The 25,548-nt window shown below is 48.0% G+C and overlaps 2 protein-coding genes and 1 pseudogene across 9 annotated transcripts in view; 2 read left to right on the plus strand and 1 right to left on the minus strand.

Moving 5' to 3' along the window:
- Nucleotides 1–4,544, minus strand: part of LOC147026347 (uncharacterized) — a 40,187-nt gene extending 35,643 nt beyond the window's left edge. For 4 of the 8 annotated variants that reach the window (XR_015058299.1, XR_015058300.1, XM_085881667.1 and 1 more), the window contains exons 1-2: nucleotides 4,138–4,338; nucleotides 351–518 (exon numbers count right to left, since the gene is read on the minus strand). Coding sequence is in view for 6 of the 8 variants with exons in the window: in XM_085881667.1 (XP_085737793.1) it covers nucleotides 351–518; nucleotides 4,138–4,269 (300 nt within the window). In the remaining 2 variants the exon portion in view is untranslated. Of the gene's footprint in view, nucleotides 1–350; nucleotides 519–3,944; nucleotides 4,339–4,411 lie in introns of those variants that run through there. The other 4 variants (XM_085881672.1, XM_085881673.1, XM_085881671.1 and 1 more) reach the window with 4 other exon arrangements.
- Nucleotides 4,545–6,573: 2,029 nt separating this feature from the next.
- Nucleotides 6,574–6,714, plus strand: LOC147026348 (signal recognition particle RNA; annotated as a pseudogene).
- A 4,043-nt stretch (nucleotides 6,715–10,757) lies between these two features.
- The window catches only part of TM9SF3 (transmembrane 9 superfamily member 3), an 82,713-nt gene continuing 67,922 nt past the window's right edge, over nucleotides 10,758–25,548 (plus strand). Inside the window, exons 1-4 of the mRNA XM_085881674.1 lie at nucleotides 10,758–11,004; nucleotides 16,682–16,877; nucleotides 23,702–23,824; nucleotides 25,326–25,486. Coding sequence (XP_085737800.1) covers nucleotides 10,930–11,004; nucleotides 16,682–16,877; nucleotides 23,702–23,824; nucleotides 25,326–25,486 — 555 coding nt within the window. The 5' untranslated portion in view covers nucleotides 10,758–10,929. The remainder of the gene's footprint in view (nucleotides 11,005–16,681; nucleotides 16,878–23,701; nucleotides 23,825–25,325; nucleotides 25,487–25,548) is intronic.

Raw genomic sequence — 25,548 nt, forward strand, 5'->3', positions numbered from 1 at the left:
ATCTCAGGATAGGAGGCTGAAAGGATGCTTCTTGCTCACCACAAGCAGGATGATGGTCTTGCAGGTTTTTTTTTTTTTGGCTCAATTCTGGTCTTACTCCTGTACTCTCATCTCTCAGCCAAATTCCTGCACCCCCCCTCCCTCCCCCCATGTTACATGAGTTCTCTCACAAATGGTTTCTAAACAAGTCTAAGCTTGATGGTCACCTCTTCATTCATCCCTCCTTTTGGCCAGTAGTATGACCAAAGGTAATGAGAGTTATGTTAAGTTCACACAACATCGTTTTTAATTTGAGGTGACTTTCTCAGCTTGCAAGAAATGGCAAATAAGTGCAAGAAATGTTTGTTTACCTCACTGAAATCCAGGTGAGTGGAGGCAGAGAGGGCTTTCTTTACAAGCATACAAACCCCCTGGGATACTTCTTGAAGATGCAGCAGTTGCAGAAGACTGAGATGGGACAGGACATGAGGGATGAGGATGTCATCCCACGGTAGATCCAGCAGAGACTTTGAAGTTTTCTATTCCAAAAGAAGCAAGGCTATAAGGGTCTCATAATCAACAACAACAACTAATATTACTACTTAATGGCCCCAATTGTTCCTACTTTGTGGGGTCGGCTTGGGAATGTTTTTAGCCCAAGTCTTTCCCCCAAACCAGCTATCCAGACCTGATGCGCGACTGAAGGTGGTAGGAATTTGGCCAAGGTAGCCTACTCTTCGTAATAACTTGCTTACTCTTTGTATAAGACACAGTGAGATATTTAAGGTCCACTCTAATGACCAGTGCTGCCAGACGGGTCCTCTGGCTTAATGTCCCTCTGATCGTTGGCACACACATTGAAGCATCACCCAGCATTCAGAACACCAGGGTGACGGTTTATATCTGCATCAAGATTCAAACCCAGGCTAGACAGCTGAAATGCAACTTCGCTCACCTCTAGGGTATCCTGCCAGTCATACAGTATATGAAGGGTGTGGGTATATACTATCTGTGTTTTGATATGAAGGGCACCAGCTGGTCTTCACTGCACAATGCACTAATCCTCAGGAATTGGTGTTGTCATATCATACCCTCTCTCCTCTCTCTTTCATAGGTCCTTGGATGGGCAACTTTGTTCTTTGGGAAAGTTGCAAACATTATCCTATCCATAAGAAAGGATCTAAATTTCCCCTAAATTACAGACCTATCAGCCTTCTTCCCATCATTAGCAAATTAATGGAGTCCAACATTGCAGCTGACCTCATACCCCATCTCTTCTCGAACTCCCCAATCTCCAACAAGCAGATCGGTATTCAGGGCACTCTGCTCAAGTGGTTGTCCAATTTCTTCTTCGAGTGGAAAAAGTGGGTGGCCCTTGATGGTGTCCCTCCCCATAATACTTCCCTTCGGGTTGGGGTTCCACAAAGCAGTCTTCGGACCTAGATTATTATTTATCTATATCAATGATCTGTCTTGGTCTCTTGAAAATCAACTTTACCCTTTTTTTTAAAACCGAAGGCCAGTCACCATCTGGGTATTCTTTATGGAGCTACGGCATTCCACAGCTACACCGAGGTCATGGTATAAAAGACTTATACAAAGCTCGGTGGAGTATGTCCCCCAAGCTGTGCTGGTGCTTCCTACTTCCTGCCTCGCTCCTCTTGAGGAAGTCGAAAATAAGGCATTCCACATCATTGGAATTACAAGACAGAAGGCTGATTCCCAAGGACTGTCATTTTACCATCAACATCAGGTTGGTGGGCTCTATTTTATATAAGCTTAATAGACCTGGCCTTGCTCCTTCTGACCTGTCATACTTCCTTCCCATTCCAAGTTGCATGCATACCTCAAGCAAACCTCATATGCTCACACTCCCAAGGTCCAGAGTGGTTGCCCACTTGGATCCAGGGCTGGCCCTAGTTCAAATGATGCCCCAGGCAAGGGGTGTCTTTGGTGCCCCCTCTCAATTTCTTAAACTTTTGAATATCTTATTTGGGGGTAGGGAGGGCATGCAGTGGTGAGGGGTAGGGAGGGCATGCAGTGGTGAGGGGTAGCAAGGGCACGCAGCGGTGAGGGTCTAGTATGACGGGAAGTATGACAAGCAGTGATGAGGGAGTAGTGAGGGCATGTAGTGGTGAACTGGTAGTGAGGGCATGCAGTAGTGAGGTAACGAGGACATGCAGTGGTGAGGGGATCATGAGGGCAGGTGGTGGTGAGGGGTAGTGAGGAAAGGCAGTGGTGAGAGGTTGTGAGTGTGGGTAGTGGTGAGGGGATCATGAGGGCAGGCAGTGGTGAGGGTCTAGTGAGGACAGGCATTGGTGAGGGGGTAGCGAGGACAAGCAGTGGTTGAGGCAGTAGCGGTTGAGATGTTTAAGATCATGAGGGGTAGGGACAATGTAAGTGTCGAAGTGTTCTTCAGCCGAGTAGACGGGTGATAGGATCAGGGACCATAGACTGAGAGTGAAAAAGAGGAGAGTTAAGATGGCAATAAGGCAAGGGTCTTTCATTCAGAGAGTAGCTAATACATCGATTGGTCTCCTTGCAGAGATCGTGACAGCAGAATCAGTACATCGGTTTAAATTGGAATTAGATAGGTACCTAGAAGGATTGGGACAAAGGGATACAGGGATATTGGCAGAACATTTAAGTAGCTTGAGCATGCATGGGTGATTGTGTACATCTGTGCTGAGTACGATGGCTACGAGAGGGTATTGTTAAGGGATAGTGCGTGGTTGTGGTTGGGTATTCTTGACCCCAAAACCACCTTCACGCACCCCCTACCCCCAAGAAAGTTTTAATTTCTATTTTAACACCCCAGTGATATCCCTGCACCTGCCACACTCTTCTCAACCCCACTCCCTGCTCCATCCCCGAATGAAATTGAGTTGTTAGCGTGACAGATTAATTTAGTCTGGTGTTAGTGTGGCGCAGGCATGAGCCAAATCCGAATGGCCTCCTCCTGTGCCAAATTTCCTTGTTAATCCTTGTTATATATTCCGTGACAGGCTCACTGTGGCAGGATCACTGTGGAAGGTTCACCGTGGCAGGATCACCGTGGCAGGATCACCGTGATACTCACCAAGGGAGGATCACCGTGGCAGGATCACCGTGGTTGGCTCACCATGGCAGGCTCACTGTGGCAGGCTCACCGTGATACTCACCATGAGAGGATCACCGTGGCAGGCTCACCGTGATAGGCTCACCGTGGCAGGATCACCATAGCAGGCTCACTGTGATAGGCTCACTGTGGTATGATCACCGTGGTGGGCTCACCATGGCAGGATCACCACAGCAGGCTCACTGTGATAGGCTCACCGTGGCAGGCTCACCGTGATAGGCTCACCGTGACAGGATCACCATAGCAGGCTCACTGTGATATGATCACTGTGGTGGGCTCACCGTGGTAGGCTCACCGTGGCGGGCTCACCGTGGCGGGCTCACCGTGGCGGGCTCACCGTGGCGGGCTCACCGTGGTAGGCTCACCATGGTAGGCTCACCGTGGCAGGCTCACCGTGGCAGGCTCACCGTGGTGGGATCACCATTGGTAGGCTCACCGTGGTGGGATCACCATTGGTAGGCTCACCGTGGTGGGATCACCGTGGTGGGATCACCGTTGCTAGGCAGGGTCACCCCAAGCCAAGAGCCCCAGGCGGTGCCGTGCCCCTTAATCCTGCCCTGCTTGGATCCATTTATCCCCCTGTTCCTCCGATTGTGGAATGTCTCCCTTTGTCCGTTGTCTCGTTGTCCATCACTATCTAATGCGTTCACTCAATCACATCCACGATCTCCCGTACACATGCTGAGGCTTCACCGTTCTGTTGCTCTCTCGGCCATTGTTACCCGTGTTTTGTTTACCTCCTGGTGTATGTCACCCCCCCCCCACACCCTTTATCGTTTCGGCCTCAGTCTCACCCTAAATCCGAACCCCCCACCCTGATGAACAGCAGATATTTCATACATTGTACCTGTTCTCATGAATCACATGTAACATGACGATGACCACGTTTGCTCCGAAACTCTATGAACCATGAACACATCCTCGGTTGTTACGATTTTCTTCAAAACGAATCACTGTGAAACACAGCTTGGAATTATTTATATCCCACAGCACCCCGGTGTGTCAGTCAGGGATTCGAGAACTTTCTCCTTCCCGTGTACCTCTTCTCCACAAGCCGCTTGTCCAGCTTTTCCCGCGCTTTTGCGATCGTTCAACCCATCACGAACGCTCATCCTTGAAGCTCTTGCGCTTCTGATATATTTATATATCCGGCACGTCTCTATAAATATCATCGAAACACGTTCAATCAGACCGTAAACTACGATGGATTATTTCCTGGTTGCCTGAATGTTTAGTTGTTTTTTTTTTTTTTAAATAGCGTTTATTTCACAGATTTACAAAAGCTTTATCAAACTGCGCGAAAAGTTTACTCACGTGAACACACCGTTCAGCAAATGGCCTTTAAACGACGGTTCACAAATGTGAGCACTGTTGTAATCCCTGACGGTGTTATCCGTGTCAGTAGCACGTGTGACGCAAACAGAAATTTATCTCGCTGTCCGGATGGAATGAATATACCGGAAGGAGTCAGACGAGGCGCGTTTCCCGCTAATTCGCTGACTGGGTTACTCAAAGGGTCGCACACATAAAATGTAACATTTACACACATGTTGCACGTTTGTGTGTCTGTGAGCGTCAATGCGGATGTAAAATGAAGTGAAACACGCGAATGTGTGATTGTTGATGGTAGTTTGAGTGTTGATGGGTGATTGTGTGCATGTGTACGGAGCGCCGTTGGTGGGGGTCTCGTCAAGAGGTGTTGTGTGGTTGTTGTTGTGTGTTGTTAACCAAGCCCATGCTCCCTCCCCTGAGGAGAATTTTTTTTTTTTAACATTTTCTTATTTTGATGTGGTCTTGATGAATTAGTGTGGTGTTGATGTGGCGCCTCCACGTGCGTCGAATTTCCTTGTGTTTTTGCGCTCCACTGAATGCCGTTGAATTATCGTGCGAAGTCAATCTTCTTCTTCTTTCCTGCGCAGCGTCAAGATTCGGGGTTCATTTGTTGAGGGTGCGCGTGTGCCGTTGATGCACTGCCTCGGGGCAGGTGTTGGCCAATCAGGAGATTGACACTAAATTTTCACTGTCGGGGCGACGACTCGTGCAGATTATTTTAATGATAATTATGACATCACAGGTCACGTGGTGAGGCAACCATGTTGGAATAAAGGAAAAACTTTGGACATCTGCATCTCCAAAACCGCACCATGGAAAAAAGTTGAAACTTGGCACGTGGCAAGTACTCCACATGGGGAATAAGTATGATTTTTTATATGATGTCATCATTGCAAACGTCGAACATTGTGACGTCATCACAAAATGTTCACATGTATGACGTCATAAGTCGCATCGTTTGGCAGCTATGTTGGATTTACCCAAAAACCTTTAGAAGTCCTCTCCAGAATGGCTGGACGGATCGAGTGGGAGACTTCACACACACCTTCCCCAAGCCTTGGAGATATCAGCGTGTTCACGCATCATCGAAAGGTCACATGGTCTGGGAGCCATACTGGATTGAATAACGATCTTTTCAAAATTATTTCTCTTGAACCACTTCATCGATCAATGTGAAACGTCAAAATTATGGTCTTGTGTTGATGTGGAATATATGTTTTAAATTTCAACCTAATCAGATGCATGGCCTGGCAGCCAGAATTATTTAATTTTTTGATCTGGGTTTAAAAAAAATAATAATAAGGCTCGCTTGGCTGAGTCTGGATGGGTTTGAGGGTAGAGGAGTAGTAGAGCAGCTGAAATGTGAATCCTATCCAAGTTCCTCCTGATGACTTCATGTTTGCTTTTTGCTTGTTCGGGTTCCTTCTAATTTCTAAATTGCAGGACTGTACCTATTTGGTCTTCAATTTGATTTGAATTTATTTTAATCCCATCTATCTATAATTCCAGCAATCTCTGTGTGTCTGTCTGTCTGTCGTCTGTCTGCGACCGCCGTTTCTCAACAACCACCGGTCCGATCTGATTTAAACTTGCCAGGAATATTGCCGGGGACCCGCGGATGTGCCTTTTCGAGGTTTGATATCGATCGGACAAGCGGTTCCCAAGTTACGGCCATTTATCTGTCGACCAATGACAAGACACGGTGCTATGACGTCACGAATGACATCACAATTAATGTTGATTTATTTATTCTTTTTTTTTTGCACGATCCACGGTCCGATCTGATTGAAACTTGCCAGGAATATTGCCGGGGCCCCGCGGATGTGTTTTCAAGGTTTGATATTAATCAGACGAGCGGTTCCCAAGTTACGGCCATTTATCTGTCGACCAATGACAGGACACGGTGCTATGACATCACGAATGACATCACAATTAATGTTTGTTTATTTATTTATTTATCATTATTTCTTTTGCACAATGGAAACTTGCCAGGAATATTGCTGGGGACCCGTGGATGTGCCTTTTCGAGGTTTGAGAGAGAGGCTGCACATCCTGACACTCACCTACGGGCCCGCCCCTACGGGCCCATACTAGTTCCAAATTAAATTGAATAATAATAAACATCATATGTGAGGGTCAGATGTACCGGGCGTAGTGGCGTGCGCCTGTAATCCGGCTACTCGGAGGCTTGGGTTGGAGGATCGCTTGAGGACGGGTGCTCTGCACTGGGCCGCACTATGAGAGGGTGTAGGGCAGCCCGGAATCATGGCGAAACCCAATCCATATCCCTGTGTCGTAAGAGGCGACCAGGGTTGCGTCAGGAAGGGCATCCGGCGTAAAACCTCTGCCAAATCAGTATGCGGATCATAATGGATGATCCGCTGTGGCGACCCCTAACGGGAGCAGCCGAAAGACGAACAACAACAACAGTCAGGGTCAGATGTCCAATCAAAGTGGGATGTCTTGGTACTCAGTTATCACTGCCAGCAGTTTTTAAGTGGCAGTTCTAGTTATCTATCTATAATTCCAGCAATGTGTGTGTGTGTGTGTGTGTGTGTGTGTGTGTGTGTGTGTGTGTGTGTGTGTCTGCCTGTCTGTCTGTCTGTCTGTCTGTCTGTATGTGTCTGTCTGTATGTGTCTGTGTCTGCGACGCCGTTTCTCGACAACCACTGGTCCGATCTAATTGAAACTTGTTTAGAAGGTAATTGATTATAATTAGCCATTATCATTAGACGGAATTGACAGATTAGTTTGTGGTTGGAATAATTTTGACGAAAAATCGAACTTTGATGACAGAGGCTGGAGTCGGGATTGGAGGAAGATGTATCAACAACTTAAGGTATGCTGATGATGCCACTCTTTTGGCAGAAAGTAAAGAGGGCTTGATGATGATGATGCTGCTGCAGACAGTGAAGAAGGAAAGTGAAATGCCGCTCTTCATTTAAACCTGAAAAGTAGTAACATCTTGTTAACTGAGAAGATTGACATGTTCAAAAGGTGTGTGTTCCATTACCAATGAGCTTGTAGAGTACTTGCCAAGCGGCTTGCTTGATTTTAAGCACTTAAGCAAGCACTCCAACAAAACGGTTGATAAGGAACGACTGGCTTGGTAAGCGATAGCAAGCTGATTGGCAATGGAACGACAGCTCCAATGGATGGTATCAAGGCTGCAACCAAGCTGTCTGCCAGAGCTTCGGAAAGCAGTGCAGGATATGGATGTTTGGAGACATCTGATCATGAATGTCACCAGAAATTGGCCACGACTTAACAGAATTGGGTAATTGTTTATCATAGTACCGACAGGTGTGTGGACCAGCGACTGTTAGCCGATACACCACCTATGCATAAGTATGTCAAATTTTCTCCAAATTTCCCTCTGGCGAGTATTATATAACTCCAACGAACCTTAGGAATATGGTGATGCAGCAAATAAAGGTCACAATTGGGCTGTAAAGTGTCGGTGGCAATATCACACATGAAACTACAGGCGGGAGAGGCCCCAAGATATATTTAAAACAATCCATATGCAGTCCACATATGTGATGGCTCGAAAAATTGGACAGGTAATGGGATTAATTAATCATTCATCCATAAAGACTCGTGCAAGCAGCTTTGTTCTCTGTTCTTGCGAATTGCAGCTTGGCTGCCGGGTAGCTATAATTTATTGGAGCATGACTGTACCGCTGATGCTGTGCCCCTCTCCCAGTGCACTGGTACTCATTTCACCAACCTCGGAAGGATGACAGGCTGTCAACCCCACCTGGTGTTAATTGAACGGTTACCGGGTTCGAACTCAGAACCCTAGGATCGCAGGCCAGCCACTCCAATCACTAAGCCAACACCAGGCTTACAGCAGCTTTGTTAAGTAAATATCGTTGCCGCTTACCTGGAGCCCTCGCAAGTCGAGAGGGCTCTGATCCGTTTGTCTGAGGGATAAGTATAGAATGCCTTAAGCACGTTGTGTTTCCTCCAAACTTCTTCCAGTTTAATAGCGACAGTTTTAAAATGCAATTGTACGTTGGACAGAATTGATTCAATCGTTTGTAGTTATAATATTTTTTACATCTGGAATGTGTGCCCCATCAAAGCCATGATAACCTATTGTACACCTCAACATGGACTTCACTCAAGGCGCAAATCCCCATTGGGGAGGGAGGCAAATTAAATTGCTGTAACCTCCATCGTTTAACCCTTCGTGCCCCTGTCAAGTTTGGTTGTGATTGGATAAGTAACAACCGAATGTATTGCGGTGAATAAAACAGTCAGACAAACGGACACAAAATTGCATATTTCATAGGGTTATCATACGTCCGGTTTTTCTCGGACATGTCCTCCTTTTCGGTCCTTAAATCTCTGTCCAGCCGGGTTTTTTATGTCATGAAATATCTGGGATTTTGCTATTTTTTTGCTTTTTCATTTTCAAACACTCAACAAATCAAGAATATCAACCAACCAAGCAACACTCAACCAACCAAGCAAACCAACCAACACTCAACCAACCAACCACCCAACCAACCAACCATCCACCCAACCAACCATCCACCCAACCAACCAACCACCCACCCAACCAACCAACCACCCACCCAACCAACCAACCAACCCCCACCCACCCCCACCAACCAACCAACCCCCACCCACCCCCACCAACCAACCAACCCCCACCCACCCCCACCAACCAACCAACCACCCCCACCCACCCCCCCACCAACCAACCAACCACCCCCACCCACCAACCAACCAACCACCCCTCCACCCACCAACCAACCACCCCCACCCCCACCAACCAACCACACCCCCACCCACCCACCCCCACCAACCAACCACCCCCCACCAACCAACCACCCCCACCCATCCACCCCCACCAACCAACCAACCACCAACCACCCCCACCAACCAACCAACCAACCACCACCCACCCACCACCACCACCCACCACCCACCAACCACCCACCAACCACCATCCACCCACCCACCACCAACCACCAACCACCCACCAACCACCCACCAACCACCATCCACCCACCAACCACCCACCAACCACCAACCACCCACCATCCACCCACCAACCACCCCCCACCCACCAACCAACCACCCCCACCCCCACCCACCAACCAACCACCCCCACCCCCACCCACCAACCACCCAACCACCCCTCCACCCACCAACCAACCACCCCCCACCCCCCACCAACCAACCACCCCCACCCCACCCCCACCAACCAACCACCCCCACCCACCCCCACCAACCAACCACCCCCCACCCACCACCCCCAACCACCACCCACCAACCACCCCCCACCCACCAACCAACCACCCCTCCACCCACCAACCAACCACCCCTCCACCCACCAACCAACCACCCCCACCCCCACCCACCAACCAACCAACCACCCCTCCACCCACCAACCAACCACCCCCACCAACCAACCACCCCCACCCCCACCAACCAACCACCCCCACCCACCCACCCCCCACCAACCAACCAACCACCCCTCCACCCACCAACCAACCACCCCCACCAACCAACCACCCCCACCCCCACCAACCAACCACCCCCACCCACCCACCCCCCACCAACCAACCAACCACCCCCACCAACCAACCACCCCCCACCAACCAACCACCCCCCACCCACCCCCAACCAACCACCCCCACCCACCCCCCAACCAACCACCCCCCACCCACCCCCAACCAACCACCCCCCAACCAACCACCCCCCACCCACCCCCCACCAACCAACCAACCACCCCCCCACCAACCAACCAACCAACCACCCCCCACCAACCAACCACCCCCCCACCAACCAACCAACCAACCAACCAACCACCCCCCCACCAACCAACCAACCAACCAACCACCCCCCACCAACCAACCAACCAACCAACCAACCAACCACCCCCCACCAACCAACCAACCACCCCCCACCCACCCCCACCAACCAACCAACCACCCCCCACCCACCCCCACCAACCAACCAACCACCCCCCCCCACCAACCAACCAACCAACCACCCCCCACCAACCAACCACCCCCCCCCCCACCAACCAACCAACCAACCAACCACCACCCCCCACCAACCAACCAACCAACCACCCCCCACCAACCAACCAACCACCCAACCAACCAACCACCCCCCCACCAACCAACCAACCACCCCCCCCCCACCAACCAACCAACCAACCAACCACCCCCAACCACCCCCAACCACCCCCAACCACCCCCAACCACCCCCCAACCACCCCCCAACCACCCCCCACGTTTGCCTCAGCCTCGATGACGTCAGTACGTTTATCGGGACGGTTGCTCGGTTGGTTGGATAGTTGATGACGTCAGTACGTATATCGAGACGGTTGCTCGGTTGGTTGGATAGTCGATGACGTGGCTCCGTCGGCCATATTGCAGATGCAGACCTTCTCCTGTGCAGTAGCAATAATCGGCCTGTATCTACTTCATTGATTTCGCAGGACATTGCTGACGGTGATATTCGTCTGGTGAGACGGAATGAAGCGGCGGCCTGTCCCGTTGCTACTGCTGCTGCTCCCTTGTGTGGTCCTCGCCGATGAGCATGATCATAAGGTACGTTACGGTCAGTGTTGGTTCCGTGTGTCTCCACTGCCGCCTCAACCTCCCTGTCGGTTATCCGTACGTTTGGCGTTATACAAAAAGGGGACATCGTGAATGTTAAAGGTGAAAGTGTTTTTATTTTAAAACTAAAGACTTTTATCCTTTTCATGAGGCATGGCGGACGTGGCACGAGTTGAGCTTCAACTGACGCAACGCGCGCTTCAGACACTTGTGTGTTCGCAAACGTAATATAAATGAAACCTATCCTGTAACATGCTTTAGGTGGAAGAGCCGTGTTCGTAATGTGTTCGTCTGTAAACTAACTGGGACTCGCTTTTATTCCCGACGGACTGCAATGTGGAGGGGGGACTTGGTGTTGAGTAGACATGACCTGGGGTCGATAGAGAAAAGTAGGGAGGCGGCGAGGGGCCAACGAGGAAGACGGAGGAGGAGGTCCGACGAGGGAGGTGGAGGAGGTCCGACGAGGGAGGTGGAGGAGGGCCGACGAGGGGGGAAGAGGTGGGCCGACGAGGAGGGTGGAGGAGGTCCGACGAGGGGGGTGGAGGAGGTCCGACGAGGGGGGTGGAGGAGGGCCGACGAGGGGGTGGAGGAGGGCCGACGAGGGGGGTGGAGGAGGGCCGACGAGGGAGGTGGAGGTGGGCCGACGAGGGAGGTGGAGGAGGGCCGACGAGGGAGGTGGAGGAGGGACGACGAGGGAGGTGGAGGAGGGACGACGAGGGAGGTGGAGGGACGACGACGAGGGAGGCGGAGGAGGGACGACGAGGGAGGCGGAGGAGGGCCGACGAGGGAGGCGGAGGGGCCGACGAGGGAGGCGGAGGGGCCGACGAGGGAGGCGGAGGGGGCCGACGAGGCAGGAGGCAGGGAACCAACGAGGGAGGGAGATGGGCTGACGAGGGAGGAGGCAGGGGACCAACGACGGAGGCGGGGGTGACCGTCGAGGGAGGCGGGGGGTCGTCGAGGGAGGTGGTAGCAGGAGGCCGTCGAGGAAGGCGGAGGGGGGATGCCAAGAGGTGCGGAGGGGGGATGCCAAGAGGTGCGGCAAGCATGGTGGAGGAGGAGGGCTGATGAGGGAGACGGGTTGACTTGGGAGGAGAAGGAGGAGTCGGAGGACCAATTAGGGGGGCCGACTAGGGGAGGCGGCGACGGAGGAGGGCCGATGAGCTGGACAGAGGTGGGTTGACGAGGGAGGAGGAGGCGGTGGCCCGACGAGATAGGCGGTGAGGCGCTGATGAGGTGCCGACAAAGGTGGAGGAGGGCTGACGAGGGAGGCGGAGGGGGGATGACGAAGACTGGGGAGGCGGCCGGGGGAGGGCCGACGAGGGAGGCGGAGGTGGAGGCGGTTGGCCGACGAGGGAGGTGGCAAGTGTTGTCGGTGGGGGAGTGCCGGGTTGGTCGGCGGCGAGGGCTGTCGGTGGGGGAATGCCGAGTTTAATTCAACAGAAATACCAAATATTTACAAAGGACAATAATCCAATCGGGTAATGATAAAAATAATGAAATAAAGAAATCCTAAAGTCGAGGCGCTTCCTAATACAGACAACTGGGAAACAAAGTAAATAGAAATCCCTTCCTTTCAACTATTCTTGGACTTAGCTTGGCCCAGAGATGGTCTTTGTGGAACTTGGAATCGATGTGCTTCCATTTACACGTGCAGACTCGTGCAACAAAATGGCGCTTCTCTCATAGCGGGACAAACGCACGCCAGGCTATCCGCAAGCAGCACTTCAGACCAAAGCTCAGACCCAGTGCAACGACTTCATGCGCCGATTGTCCTCACCGACCCAACGAAGAGCCAAAGGCCAGCATCTTGCTTCACCGCGCAAGCCAAATCACCTCAATACTAATACAAGGGTCGTGTCGTCGTCCTCGGCGTGTGCTCACCTTACGCTCTTGCCTCTGAATCTGCCTCATGCTTGCACTCTTCTGATCTCTCGTCCTATTTAGTTTGAAGCCTCCCACAATGCGCCAGCCAACCTTCCTTTCAATCACACCTTTCTATCCTCCACCTCCGGGGCGTGGCCTGCTCACTCGAAACCTGGGAAGGCGGGGCTTCTGCCTGCTTGGCACGTTTGCTTTAGGTACATGTTCTCCACCTTTATTGCCAATCTTGAAATATAAAAACATTGGGAAAAAGTCAGAGGGGCAATTACATACTGGGGAAGCTTATTCTTAAACCCAAGCTAATTAACAAGACACCACACCCTCGTGTGGTGACACGTAACACTTGAGCTCACAGGTTCCCCACTTGGTTCCATCGGGATGCCTCCTACATGTCCTCAGCCCAGGCAACTCTACACAATGCTATATTCCCCATTAAATGCTTCTATCTAGCCCACAACCGTAACAATATTTTTTTACTTCCATTTGTGGTGCCCCACCAAACGCCATAATAAGCATTCATACACATTAACATGGTGTTTGTCAAAGGAGGAAAAACCCCATGGGGATTAATTATTAGTATAAATATTTTTTGTCATAACATTAATATTGTTGGGGCGAGGAAGACCACGAGGGGTGAGCTACCTCAGGTTCCCACAAGACTCTCCGGAATCGCAGGCCATCGCACACGAATAACTTGGTGACGCGGCGGGTCGCTAATTGACCGTGAATGCCAATAACCTGACTTAGTGATTGAGGGTCCTCCGTCTAATACTATTTCCCAAAAGGTCATATTATCTAATGACCGGGGGACACGCACTCGGCACGCACTTGCTCAAACCGGATCATCTTGCCAGATCAGATGCAACGGAGCGGGACTGCTAAGCACGTACCGGCTAGGAAACATCGTTGGGGAATAACTTCCAGCTAAACTCGAGTGCGAACCATGCTGGACCAACGGAGGAAAAGACAAAAAACAAGCTGGGAACATTTCTATGCAAGCATTTATTTACAATGGTGAGGAAAAGTTTGTGGCACAGTGAATTGAATTTATTTTTATGTACAGCAGGGGATAGCAAGGAATTTGTGGGGTGCGGCAAAGGGCAAGCAATCTTACATAAGAAGACACAGAACAGAGTTATCCTGTCATAACTTCTATAATTTTAACTTGAACTAGGGCAGGTGCGCACGCACACGCACACGCACACGCACACACACACCCCAGAGAGAAAGACAGCAGATGAGGTTAAACGGCCTCCCAATACCTGGCGTGGTCGGCAGACCAACTCAACCCAGAATGCTTCGGGAGTGGTAGGTGGGAGGAATACTGGTGGTGTCTAAGGAGTGGAAGTGGGAGGTGTGGTATTGTGCAATGTGGAATGTGGTGTTGGGGGGGGGGTGCGGTGTCGTGCCAGAGGAAAATGGAATTGCGAGTCAGTAATGATGCTCTTTGTGCATCCAAAGACAGGATAGAGAGGTGGATATAGAAAGAGGAGAAAAGATGCGTGACGTGAAAGATCCTTCACCTTGCCGTGTATAGGTCTGTTTGTGTAGCATGTACCTCCGTGGGACACACCGACTGAGCGTTCCCACCTCGAGATGTGGCGCGTTATCTCCTGCTTGATCACTTTTCTGGGGCTCGTGGCAACGTGCGCTCCGCACTGGTCCGTCTGGCTGCACAGGGGTGGTGGAACGTTGACAGCACGGCAAGGATCTCGGCAGTCGCCCCAGATCAGGCTCTCAAGAAGAAGCACGTCCTGGTAATCGCACACCAAGAGCGGGACAGCCAGTGAAGGGGAGGCAATGAAGAGCAGGCAACGAAGAGAAGAGAAGAGAAGAGAAGAGAAGAGAGCGAACGAACAGCTCCACACTCCGCCTTTCATAAGCCCCAGGCAAAGGGTGGGTTGATGACCCGAAAGCGCTCGCTGTGACCCAAATCCTGCTCCTCTTGGGCCACAGTGCCATAGCCACGCCCCACCATGCTCCGGGGCAGAAACTGTCTCAGTTGCCTATCTGGTTCGGCACAGGTCAAAGCTCCTAATTCAACATGGCGTATGCTCCCTGAACCGGCACCCCGGCCCTGAACATGCAGTCTGAATGTCGAATAGTAACGGACTTTTCCCTCCACCCACGGGCCTCCCTCTTGAGCCAAAATGCACACCCAGGCCCCGTACCAAACTCCTGGATCGTGCTTCTTGTGACCCCCTCCTCGCCGCCCTTGTCTTGCCGTGGTCTGGTGACTGGACGAGGGTTGTATCAATTCCGCATGCTCACCAGGGACGTCCCCGGTGAGATGCGGTCAAGCTATTCACGTCTGTTGCTTGGCCCAGCATCGCGCGGTGCTGAGGACAGCCCAAGTCGTGCAGCACTCCTCTATATAGAGTGGCGAATTGTAGCGATGCAGTGGTACGAGGAAGTGTGGGAATATTTTTCCCGTGTGCAGGAGGCGTTTGTGGTCGAAGTGGTGAGGTTCGGTGAGCGACGTGCGAATCAAGGTAAGGTGCCGGTTGGGAATTGGCGTGCAAATTTGAATGAAATAATGGCGTGCGATGCCCGTGCGTGGGTTGTGTAGAGTGTAGTGGTTCTGAGCCACGGGAGGCATCATGATGTGCTTATTATCAATCACATCTTGAATGGCGTGTGTTCTTGCTTGCTTGTTTTGTACCATGGCTCAAAGGAAAGGGTTGGAGTAGAAATCAGAATATGAGATAAAGATAGTTAATAGACCTAACTATGAGACCCACGCAACGCACTTCGTCCTGTTAACCCACAAGACATGAGGGGAGGTCTAACTGCATGAAGACAAACGAAATAACTGCTTGGGGATCACTATGTTGGGTGCCATTGCCTTTGTGGAACCGCAACAATATTATGCTAATGTCATTACCACTGCCACTGAAGGTGGGTAGAAGTTGTGTTCACATCTGTCTGTCTGACAGGATATCTGAAAAAGTTGTGGATGGATTCAGACAAAATTTGGTGGACAGTTTGGGTGTGACAAGGACGAAGTTGTTAGATTTTTGTGAAGATACGCATACAAGAATTTTAAAAAGTGATTCTTCACCATTGAGCGATACGGATAAAGCTGATTTTCATAGCACGATATTTTACAAAGTTGTGGGGGATTTGGATGAAGCATGGTGGACAGGTTGGGTGTGTTAAAAGGACAAATCAATTTGATTTTGGTGAAGATCTGGATTTGAGAATTTAAAAAAAAAAAGTGATTCTTCACCACTTAGATATGGGTCCAAAAACGATATATAGCATGATGTTTTAAAAAGTTGTGGATGAGTTATGACAAAAATAGGTGGATGAACAAGTCGATTTTAGATTTTGGTTCAGGTCCGGATCCAGATCCGGCCTATCGGTGGGATACAAAACGTAAACTGTTTAGCCTAGCAGAGGTATACGCTCCACTGAGTGCCGTTCTCGTTAGTTATTACTCTCGTTATTAGAAGCAGCCTTGGAAAATCGCCATGATAAGCTATCTATCCACCTTTACACGGATTTCGCCCAAGGTGGAAAATCCCCTCGGGGAGTGGGGCAAACAAAGTCGCTCCAACCTCTATTGTGTAACTCTTAGTCCTCGTGTCATGTTTGGTTAAGATTGGATAAGGAACGACTGAATGTATCATGGTCAGACTTACAGACATCAAATTATGTATATTCGTGTGAATTGCTTTGTTTCCAACTTTCCCCTCTCTTTTTTTCTAAAATATACTCCTATTCTATTGCTGCTGATGGCTTTTTTGTTTAACTCATGTCTTCTCGGTGACGTCGTGTTATTCAGTACAAAGATGGGGCTGAAGTTGTTCTTTGGATGAACACTGTGGGGCCTTATCACAACCGGCAAGAAACGTACAAGTACTTTGTGCTGCCTTTCTGCAAGGGGTCGAAGAAAACCATCAGCCATTACCATGAGACTTTAGGAGAAGCACTCCAAGGCACTGAATTGGAATTCAGTGGTCTGGACATAAAATTTAAAGGTATGATTTGAGCTTGTGATTTACAAGTATTATTAAAATTTAAAGGAAACATTATCTTTATGCTTTTCTGCACGAAGTAGTTTATTATTTCATTAATGCTTCTAAAGAAAGATTCCATTGATTTTATTTCTCATGTGGCATGGTACTGTTGTATATATTTTTTGGGGGAAGGTGTGGGGGGGGGTGGGGGGTGTTAGGCAGGAGGGGTGGGACATTACCATAGAACAGATTGAAGTGTATAAAGTAGCATGGTGTGTGTACGAGTAGCTAGCCCTTCTCAATGTTATTAAGTAGGAAACTGTTAGCTTAATAATTGTCTTGTTTGAATGTGCACCATACAGGGGATGGTGTTTGGTAATAATTAATTGGGGACAAAGGTTAAGGAAATTGTATGTATAACCCTTTGTAATGTCCCACCGGGTGGAATTGGGTACCAGAGCAGCGGCCAGGCAAGAGAGAGAGGGGGCGGTCCATCAGGGCGCCTTCCGAGCAAGTGTCTCGGGCTGGTGGTGTAGCCGGACCCTGGAGGGTGTTGAGGCCTCTGGGGGTCTGAGGTGGCTCCCCTCGGGCACCGATCATGGTGCAACATGAGGACTACTAGGGTGTTGCGGGTCATGTTTTGGTGGTGGCACCACTGAGGGCCAGTAAGGGCCTGAGAAGCTGACCGCCTGGGCAAGCAGCCTCTCCCTGAGGCTCTGGGACAGCCAGCAATGAGGCACCTGCCATACTGTGCTGGTCTATGGACGTGGGTCGATCCGCACGGATTAGGTATGAGTGCAGCCCACCGGGCACCATTGGAGCATCTGTGGAACGTCATGGAGTGATTGGGAAAGGCGCAGAGAGGCTTGCATGGCCTTCTACAGATGGTCCACTGTAATTTAAGAGCTATTGGTTTGGGAAGAGAGCCCTGAGCTTTAATTGGCATGGGAGACATGGGGAGAGTGGCTGCAGCAGGCGCTGCTGGTGTTGAACGGGCTCCCTCGTGGTGATTGGATTTGTGCTTAAATGTACCTTTCGCCATTGTCAGGACTCGCCATGCTTTGCTATTCGGGGTATGCAGGTGAGTTTGGGGAATTGGTGTAGATGACAGGCAAGTGTGGCCATGAGAGACAAGCATGTGGATCAGGTGGAAATGGTTGAAATGTGATGTGTGTTGTAAATTAAAGGATTGTGTTTTATTTGAGTGTTTATTGATGATTAGTGTGGACCCAGTATCCTGCATAGCAGGCATTGGAGATTGGAATGGTAGTGGGGCGAGGGAGTGACATTTGGGTTTTTGTGCGTGCGTGCGTGTTGTGTGCATGATTGCGGGTGCGAATGAGGCTCTGGAGTTGTGACTGCGACCCCTCCTCAGGTAACTCGCCCCGGTATCCGGAGTTGTCTGGAGTTTGGGGGCTCGGCGGAAGAGGGTCTGTTTGGGTGACTATTTGGTAGAGAGACCCTTGGTGATCTGGGGAGAGGCCAGGAGTGCCTGAGGCCAAGAAAGCCTGTGTGTGTGGAGACATTCCCCAGCGGGACTTACAGCTAAGGAGCTGCTGGGGGCCGAGAAATTGAAGGGGGGGGGGTGAGAAGAAGTCTTGAGGTTGGCAACTGTTTGGACTGCAGGCACCACAGCTTGAAGCGCTCTCACTATCTTGCTTATGCAGGACCTCCCTGCTGCCGAGTTGCGGGCCACACCTGCAGTGCTTAAAGACGAAGCCATGGCCTTTCAGGGAATGTGATGGTTGTTTTTTTGTTGTGTGTGAATGCCGGAATGTTCTACTCGGTCCCATGTGACTTGACATGTGCTATGATAGACAGGCAGCCTATTAAATTGGTTAGGTATATTTCTAAATTGGGTTTTTGGGCTCAGCTGAGAGCTGGAGCAGGTGACATCCACTGGTGGATGTGGTCAAGTAGTGGGGTTTGATTGGTTCAGGTAAATTGTGGATAAGGTAGGCCTGTTTGATGTTTTTGGAGCCATTCGTTCCCCGTCCCAGGACGTTGGAGTGAGGAGACGAGGGAAGATCACTACTGGACATAAAATTGTACATTTTCTAATTTTGTTTGCAACTCGGAAAGTAGCACAATAAGGAGGTTGGGTAAGTTAGCTTTGGCTCGTTTCCCACAGCCCCTCCTGATTTAATTAGGTGTGAATCTGTGAGTGTTGAGGCTGGAGCTGTCGCTCTTGCATTGAACCATGCAGGAGCTGTGGTTCTGGGGGAGGGGGCTGTGTTACGCTTGAGGGGGGGAGGGGAGGATAGTCTGTGGAAGTGTATAGAGCAGCATGGGCCGTGTATGAGTAGCTTGCCCACAACGATGTAATTAAGTAGGGAAACATTTGCCTAAGGATTGTCTTGTTTGCATGTACACCATATAGGCAGGCGATGGTGCATGGTAATTATTTATTGGGCATTAAGGTTAAGGAAATTGTTTGTATAACCTCTTTGTAATGTTCCACTGGGTGTAATTGGGTGGCCTTGGGGCTCTGGGGGTGGGGGGAGAGCGACAGAGACAGAGACGGACAGACAGGAGGATCCTGGATTGTGTGGGTGTGGTGCGTCAAAGGATAGGGATTTCTGAGGAGAACTGATTCAGAGGGAGATCGTTTTGAGGAGGGCGGACTCCAAGGGTCGAGTAACTAAGGAGAGCCTGTAAAAAAGATCGAGGAGAACCAAGTTCGGAGGAAAACTGACTGAGAGAAGGATCATGAGTTTGAGGAGCACCTCATCGGAGAAGGACTGTGAAGTCTGAGGCGAGTTCTTGGCGAAGATCATCCTGCCTGCCTGCCTCTGCCCTGTGCCTGTTCACTTGCCTCACCATCCTCACTCATCGTTTGCCTCCTCCTTCATGGTCCTGACCATCTTATCGACTACTTGTACACCAGATATATTTCACCCAGTTCTTGTTCCCTTTCTCTGTCTGTGATCGAATCTGGTGTGTGGTACCATAGGTTTTATTTCTCATTGTATTCTATTATTTATTGTCAATTCCGTGTTCCCCCTTTCTTCCCCACCTCTACCCACCATCGTCGTCATCGTTGTGATCACCATCCCTGTTTTTTTTTTAGCTACTTGGTTCGGGAAATAAAGCGTTGGTTTTCACAGAGTGAAGGTTCTCATGTCTCTCCTTGGTTCTCGCGCAGACAAACCTGTCATCAATGAAACTCAGTCTGGGGAAGTAAAAAAGCCAGTTCCGCCCATCCGTCTAGCGTCGGTGTTGATCGTCGTAGACGTGACATGAGTCGCTTATTCACTTGTTAATGCTTCTGAGGAAAGATTCCATTAATTTTATTTCTCATGTGGCATGGTACTTAACGTGGCATATAAAATGGTAGTCTAGAGTCGCCGTGTGATCGGCCAAAACACAATGCAGATGTAAGAGAAATAGGATTTGATTCTACACCGTGTCATGTGGTTCCTCAAAATACTAATTTCTGCTTTCAGGATATAATAGGTATACCTTTGTATGTATGTAATATATATGTATATATACATATACAGTAGACTACTCGTAAGTCATCACCATCGGGACCAAGAAAACGGTGACGACTTAGACGTGTGACGACTTGCGCGTATGCGAACATTCATGATAACTGTGGGGTGAAGGATGAAGTCACGCGTGGCCTGGACACGTACGTGTGAGAGGGCGCAACAATCTCTAAGCCGGCTATTGTACCAAAAGGGAAACAATTATCGGGGCATAGGTGGGGGTTCATTGGTGAGTTGGAAAGTGATCACGATCTTCTCCACGTGTCCAAATATCTTGCCCTTATTCTTCAAGATATCGTTCAATGTCTGCCGTTTGATGTCGAGCTTCGCAGCTATGGCTGTTTTCTTCATCAGTGGGTTTGCCTCGCAAAACTCGATAATGTCGTATTTTTCATGGTAGGTTTTAGTTGTAAGCTTATGCTGAGTCACCATCGTCCTGCCTGCAGTTAGTGTACGCATGTGTACGCAGTTACAAGTAGCCTATCACTGGCGGTGTAAACCAATGAGCGCGCATCACGATTCCATGAAATCAGGCTTCTCACGAGGTAGAAGTTCCGTGTGACGAGTTTGGCGTGGTAATTTACTTGAGTTTCCATTACGTGGGAACGGACAACATCTGACGACTTAGAGATGACGACTTACAGACTTTATTCAAAGGGATTTAGCATTAGATAAATTTGGGACTTTTTGACGCTGCCGACTTAGGCGAAGTGACGAGTTACACGCTGCTGACTTGCACGTAGTCTACTGTATGTATATGTATATGTATATGTGTGTGTATATATATATATATATATGTGTATATATACACAGTAATCCCCCGTTTATCAAGGGGGTTACGTTCCAACCCCCCCCCCCCCCCGCAATAAGTGAAAATCCGCGATGAATGGATGCCTCCTCAAAAAATGCCTATTTTTATAAACAAGGTGTAAAACACATAATTGGGTTTGATTTCTATATTGTGAATGTTAAACGCTGTGCGGTGTATAAACAAGATTGGGTTTGATCGGCTCCTGATGTTGGCTTCGTCCTTCCTGATGTAGCGTATGGTCGATTCATTCAAACCGTAATGGCATCCAACCGCGGCAAATCTTTTTCCTTCCCGAAGCATATCTATACTCTTAACCTTCTCCTGGAGCGTCAGGACCTTCCTCTGGCGCTTCAGTTCCTTGCCAGAAGCCTTAGAAGGTGCAGGGCGTTTGGGCGGCATCGTTGGGCTTGGAGAAAAAAACGTAGAAAATATTCGAAGTTCACAAGCGAAACACTCAAGACAGCGACACGTGATGAACTGAAGGATTTATCTTTTATATTTTATATATTATTACCGCGATATACGGGGGGAATCCGCAGAAAAAATTAGTTGGTTTCCAAGGGAAAACCCGCGATGAACCGGGGGCGTGATAGGTGAACCACGATATAGCGAGGGATGACTGTGTGTATATATGTATGTATATATATATATATATATATGTATGTATATGTATATATATATATATATATATATATATATGTATGTATATATATATATATATATATATATATGTATGTATATGTATATATATATATATATATATATATATATCGGAATCCATGGTGAATTCTCCAACCTTTAATTGAATAAGCACCATGCATCCATTAACCTTTCTCAAGAGTTATGAAAATTATCACGACATCCCCCTAAATACCCAAGGTGGGGGTGGGCAAAGCTAGACAACCAATCAACGCATGTATCAAGTCACTCATGCATTCTGACCATTATTCAATTTAATAACCATAAGCACTTCAATGGATCAAACAACACTCATGAAAACCAATTGGATTACACCAACAACCGTTCAGATAACATCAGAAAATAATCGGTCACACTGCAAGTAAACATGATCAGGTGTAATCAAGCTTGCCGTTAAATGCATGAAATAAGTAAATCCACAACAGCATTATTATAATGAGCAAACGTGGCCATGTGCGGCGGTAAAGCGGTGGGGGGACGGAGGTTAGGGTGGGGTGGGGGGTTAGTCCTGAAGGAATACCCGGGTGATGTACGATGTGGATTCCCCATGCAATGTCCAGGATTTCCCGGTGCGTTTATACAAGAGATGTCATACACTAAAGGTGAATCCACCACCTCCGGCATGATCGATGTGACCATTTCCTCTGCATGCCAAGCCTCCAGAATCCGTCTTTTGGTCTTGTTCGGGGTCAAACCCAAAATGCGAACCCTATCCCATAAAGGTGTGTGTCCTGCCTTGAGCTCATGTTTGGCAATGGCAGACCTGTTGGGATAGTTGCACTCGAAGGTCTTGCGGTGTTCAGCAATGTGCTGGCCGAAGGTCCTCCCTGTCTCTCCCACATACTCTGCTCCACAACCACAGGATATCACATACACCACCCCTGCCCTGTCTTTCCTCGGTAATTAATTCTTTACCCTCGTATTGATACCAAATTACCATTTACCCTTTACCCAAAATGATTCTGCATAGAATAACAGTGAAGGTTGAAACAAAATAATGCCTGAAATTCATTTTCGACTGTCGTACTATAAATACTGCGCAGAGACAAACACTGCCCAGACATGGTCGTGGAGACAAGCACCACTCAGACATTATCAATACAGCTATTCGTAGGTATGAAGATCAGGCATTCGATGATATGAGAAAGGAAAGTGGGAGGGTGGAGGGGGGGGGACATTTTGAGCGCTTTATTGTTAAGAAGTTCTTTGCAGCCTGTTCCAAGTCAAGGCATGTTTGAACAGGCCAAAAAACATGGCGGCTTCAGACCCCAGCAAGGTAACCCAAGATATGCCTTCAGACCCCAGAGAGTGATGTGGCCAAGGATCACCTGATAAAAGATGTAATTAAATAAGGCCATTAATTATCTTCAAAAGGGGTGTTTTAATTAACCCAAGACCCAAATTTCACTCGAGCACTTCCTTGTAGTTCCTTTTGTATGCATGCAAAGTTGCAGGCTGCTAGGTTTCATGGTTTTGGAGTTATGGAGGACACACACACACGCACACACACACATACACACACGTATAGATATCGGTTAACATTGAGGGCTGTTACTCAAAATGTTACATGAATATGCAACAAATGTCGACTGAAGACCTTATAAACAGCACCTTCTCCAACTCGATTGATGCTCAAAGATGACGAACATATCGCTATCAAGAATTGACAAACAATTCAGATATGTCAAACAAAGTTGAGCATGAAACATTGACCCTTTTGGCTTAAAAATAAATAAAGAAATAAAATCACCTGCTCGAGTTGACCTCTTTGGTCATCATATTTATTGGGAATGACTAATATGCTTCCTTAATTTTGAAATACCACTGTTTTGCTTGTGTTTCAGAGGATGTCTACCAGATCAAATATTGTGAAATTGATGTGGACAAGGATGTTTACAATACTTTTATGTATGCAGTGAAAAATCATTACTGGTATCAAATGTACATTGATGACCTACCCATCTGGGGTAAGTTTTTCTTTTATATTTTATTGTTATTTTATTTTAATTGGAAAAAAAAAAAATCGTGTTCTTGCAAATGGTGAGAAATGAATTAAAATGTAATTGTTCTAAACTTTTAAATTAGTTAGATACTCCAACGCATGTTCTCAGGAACCACTAGTACAATGCTTGTGGTTTGACAGTTTGCATAAGCTTTGCACAATTTACCATTAGTCACAACTCTCTACTACCATGTGATTATTTGAAAAATGATGGATACCATTTGTAATACCTGTAATCAATTTTGTTTGCATTAATCAACTTCTGTTTATGTTCATAGGCCTCGGTGTGATTGACAGTGTTTGTCGTTTGTAATGCAGACACAAAATTGAATAAAAAATGTGATTATAAGAAGCTGTTATTACCTTCGCATTCTGCGAAAGGTTATGTATTGGTCGCTGTGTATTTATTTATTTATTTATGTGTGTGTGTGTGTGTGTGTGTGTGTGTGTGTTTGTTTGTTATTCGCATAACTCAAAGTATTAAACCAAATCGCTTGAAATTTGGTGGGATGATGGGTTATTATCCAAGGAACATTTGATTAGATTTTGGGAGCGATCGGGTCAAAGGTCAAGGTCACGGAAAGGTCAAATTCGTATTTTTACCATAGCGCGGTCAATTTTGATCTAATTGGCATGCAAGCGATGCCAAAATGTTCAGAATTCATTGCCCAATCTTGTGATGGGCGACATGACACAATTACGTCATTACCCTTGTTAGCGGTTGGGGTCAAAGGTCAGTGGGGTCACGACCTTTCAAAATATGCGGTTTTTGTCATAACATGGTCAAATCAAAACCGATTTGCATGAAACCAACACCAAAATGTTCACTCTTCTGTTCCCCCCACTCTCATGCCAAGAACAAAAAAGTAGCGGAGGCGAAGGTATGCGCTCTACCGAGTGCCCATTCCAGTTTTATGCATGTAATTCAAAAGAAAATGTAGGAACAAAATTTCAAAATTTTATTTGACATGATATATTTTATATCATTATGAACTGAATGTTGGCTCCTGAATAAAGATTGATTAGCAGTGAGACTGTCCCTGGTAAGTCGTGTATTTTTGGTGATAAATAGCTCCTTGTCATTCATGTTCTAGTTGGAAGAATTGTGACGATTTGGAGATTCACCTATTTCCTATCTCACAGATTCTAAACGTGCAAGTGGCTGTAACTGCTTTCCAATGGAATTCCATATTTTTTGGAAATGGCGAGTTTGATTTTAAACCTATGTTGCAGAATTGGCTTGTATTTCACAATGCAAATCAAAATGTTTTTACATATATATTTTTGAACACATGCTGGGTTTCATGACATTTCATTTTCCTTTGTGTGGCCTTCTGACTTTGGCCATTAAAGCAATTTAGTCTTGAGGAAACAGCTATTCTGCAAGGAGTGTTTATTTGAAGAAAAAAAAGAAAAATTTGCATCATTGTTCACTTGAGGTTGAAATTCTTCTCTGCTCTTCCTAGGAATTGTTGGTGAGGTTGATGAGAATATGGAAAGCTTTTACTTATGGACGCACAAAAAGTTAGATATTGGTTACAACGGTGACAAGATTATGGATGTAAACTTAACGAGTGAAGTAAAAGTGAAGCTTGTACCAAATATCAAGATTCCTTTGACATATTCGGTAAGAATAGCTGAACAGCACCTTCCTTCCTATTTATCGATGCTTTTTTTTGTGGATGCAAG

The sequence above is a fragment of the Eptatretus burgeri genome, chromosome 5, assembly GCF_056783735.1.
Source record: "Eptatretus burgeri isolate ZD-2024b chromosome 5, Ebu_testis_v1, whole genome shotgun sequence".
Taxonomy (NCBI): domain Eukaryota; kingdom Metazoa; phylum Chordata; class Myxini; order Myxiniformes; family Myxinidae; genus Eptatretus; species Eptatretus burgeri.